This window comes from Plasmodium falciparum (genome assembly GCF_000002765.6).
Source record: "Plasmodium falciparum 3D7 genome assembly, chromosome: 5".
NCBI lineage: Eukaryota > Apicomplexa > Aconoidasida > Haemosporida > Plasmodiidae > Plasmodium > Plasmodium falciparum.
Window position 1 is genome coordinate 1015001 of NC_004326.2, and position 2500 is coordinate 1017500.

The 2500-nt window shown below is 12.8% G+C and overlaps 1 protein-coding gene across 1 annotated transcript; it reads left to right on the plus strand.

The window, feature by feature from the left end:
- Nucleotides 1-1197: 1197 nt before the first annotated feature.
- Nucleotides 1198-1569, plus strand: PF3D7_0524500 (conserved Plasmodium protein, unknown function; the record flags this gene model as incomplete). Its single annotated transcript, XM_001351765.1, has 1 exon — nucleotides 1198-1569. One exon carries the CDS (start codon nucleotides 1198-1200, stop codon nucleotides 1567-1569), a length of 372 nt encoding a protein of 123 aa, XP_001351801.1.
- Between the last annotated feature and the right edge of the window lie 931 nt (nucleotides 1570-2500).

Below are 2500 nucleotides of genomic sequence, written 5' to 3' on the forward strand. Positions count from 1 at the left end.
GGGCAAGTTTTTTTTTTTTTTTTTTTCTCTCTTTTTTTTTTTTACTTGTAAAAATATTATGTTGTAATACTTATCTTTTATAAAAAAAAAATTTTATATTCTTAATAAATGCAAATAATATAAAGTACACAACATCGCCCAAAGGATAATAATTACAGAAAAAAAAAAATTGTTTTTCATATATATATATATATATATATATTCGTCCTTTTGATTTTTCTATTATATAACAAATAAGAAAAAAAAAAAAAAAAAAATTACATATGTTTAATTATAAATCTATATAAATAAATTTAAAAAAAATATATTTTTTCCATAATAAAATAATTATAATATAAATATATATATATATATATAATATATATTTTTTTTAATATTTATTTAAATAATTAAAAAAAAATATATAATATTACATATACTCCTATATAAAGAAATAATTTAACAATTTATATAAAATAATTATATTATTATATATAATATATATATATATGTATAATATTTATATATTATATATATATATATATATATATATATATGCATATTATAAAATATTAAAATATATATATATAATATTATATTTATAAATAATTATGTACTATAAATATATTATACATATGCTCTTTTTCATAATATTATTTTTTACGCCAAAAAAATAAAATAAAATAAAATAAATACATTATTATATATATATATAATATAATGTATACAAAAGGTTCAGTGAAAATATATTATACAAAAAAAAAAAGAAAAAGTGAAATATAAATCAAAATTAGATGTAATTTATAAGAATATATGGTATTTATATAATTATAATATATATATATTATATATATATGTAATATTTTTAAATGAGAATAATATTATAGTTGTAATAACGATTTTTTCAAAGTATGAAATAAAAATATTAATATATATAAATATAAACAATTTAAATTTATAACCATAAATTGAATTTACTTTTATATATTTATGTAGCATATTTTTAAAATGACAAAAATTATATCATATATGAAAATATGTATGATAACCAAAAAAGGAATATAAAAAAAAAAAAAAAAATAATAATAAAGAATAAAAAATAAAAAATAATTTTGTTATATTTTATTTATTTATTTTGTGTTGTATTCTTTATATATTAATTTAAATATATATATATATATATATATATATATATATGTTGAAAAAAGTTTGTAAATTATGGAAGGACTATATGATAAATATGATTTAAGAAATAATAATATTTCTTTACTCGAAATGTCGTCTGAAGAAGATTTAAAAGTAAATATAATAAATAATAATAAGAACTTAGTTGAGTATTATAATAACATATTAAAAAATAAACAAACGTTAACTAATGTTACATATTTTAATATGGACATAACAGATGATATTGTCGAAATGAATAATGCATTTTCCGATCCTCTCAAAATAAATGAAGAATCTGATGATAATGTTGAATATAAAATTAATCAATTTTTATCCTTATATAACAAACCATCATCAGGAACTAAAGTTTTATATGATCATATGGATATAACCGTACATTGTGAACAATATGAACAGAATTAAGGGTTGTACCAAAAAAAAAAAAAATAAAATAAAATAAAAAATAAATAAAAATTATTTTACTATTTAATGACAACATAATATAAATTATCTTGTTACACTGTTAATTAAAATTAATTTTTTAAGATGTCCATTTATTTATATTACAAAAAGTACACACATAAATAAATACATAAATAAATAAATAAATATATATATATATATATATATATATATATAAATGTACAGGCTTATCTCTTATTTTATTTATTGCTTGGTATAATATATTATAACGTATATGTTTTTTTTTTATTTTTTTTTTAATTATTATTTACAATATGGCTTATCCATATATGTCTGAGTAATCTTATTGTTTATATGTGTTATTACATTATAATTATAATAAATTTGTCAAATGAAAAGATATTATATATATATATATATATATATATATATATATATATGTATATTCATTAATTTTATTATTATTTTTTATATTTTTTTTTTTTCCATTATTATTATTAGAATATAGTGTTATTTTAATTTTTAATTTAAATTTTTTTTTTTTTTTTTTGTATTTCTTTTTTTAATACATATATTATTTATATGTGTATATATATAATAATATATATATATATATATTTTTTTTTTTTTATGTACATATTAAAAAAAATATAATAAACTTATTAAAATTAAACCATATGAATATATTTTAATTTGAACCTCTTTAATTATAAATATGTAATATATTAAATTTTTATGTAAGTATTAAATAATGTGTACATTGTTACAAGGATAATAATAAAAAGAATTTTTTTTTTTTTTTTTCTTTTTTGCTTCTTAACATATATACATTTGGTATAATATATTCCCTCACATATTTTTTCCCCTTTTCCTTAATTAAAAAGCAAATAAATATAATAAGTTAAAAAATAAAAAAAATATATATATCAAT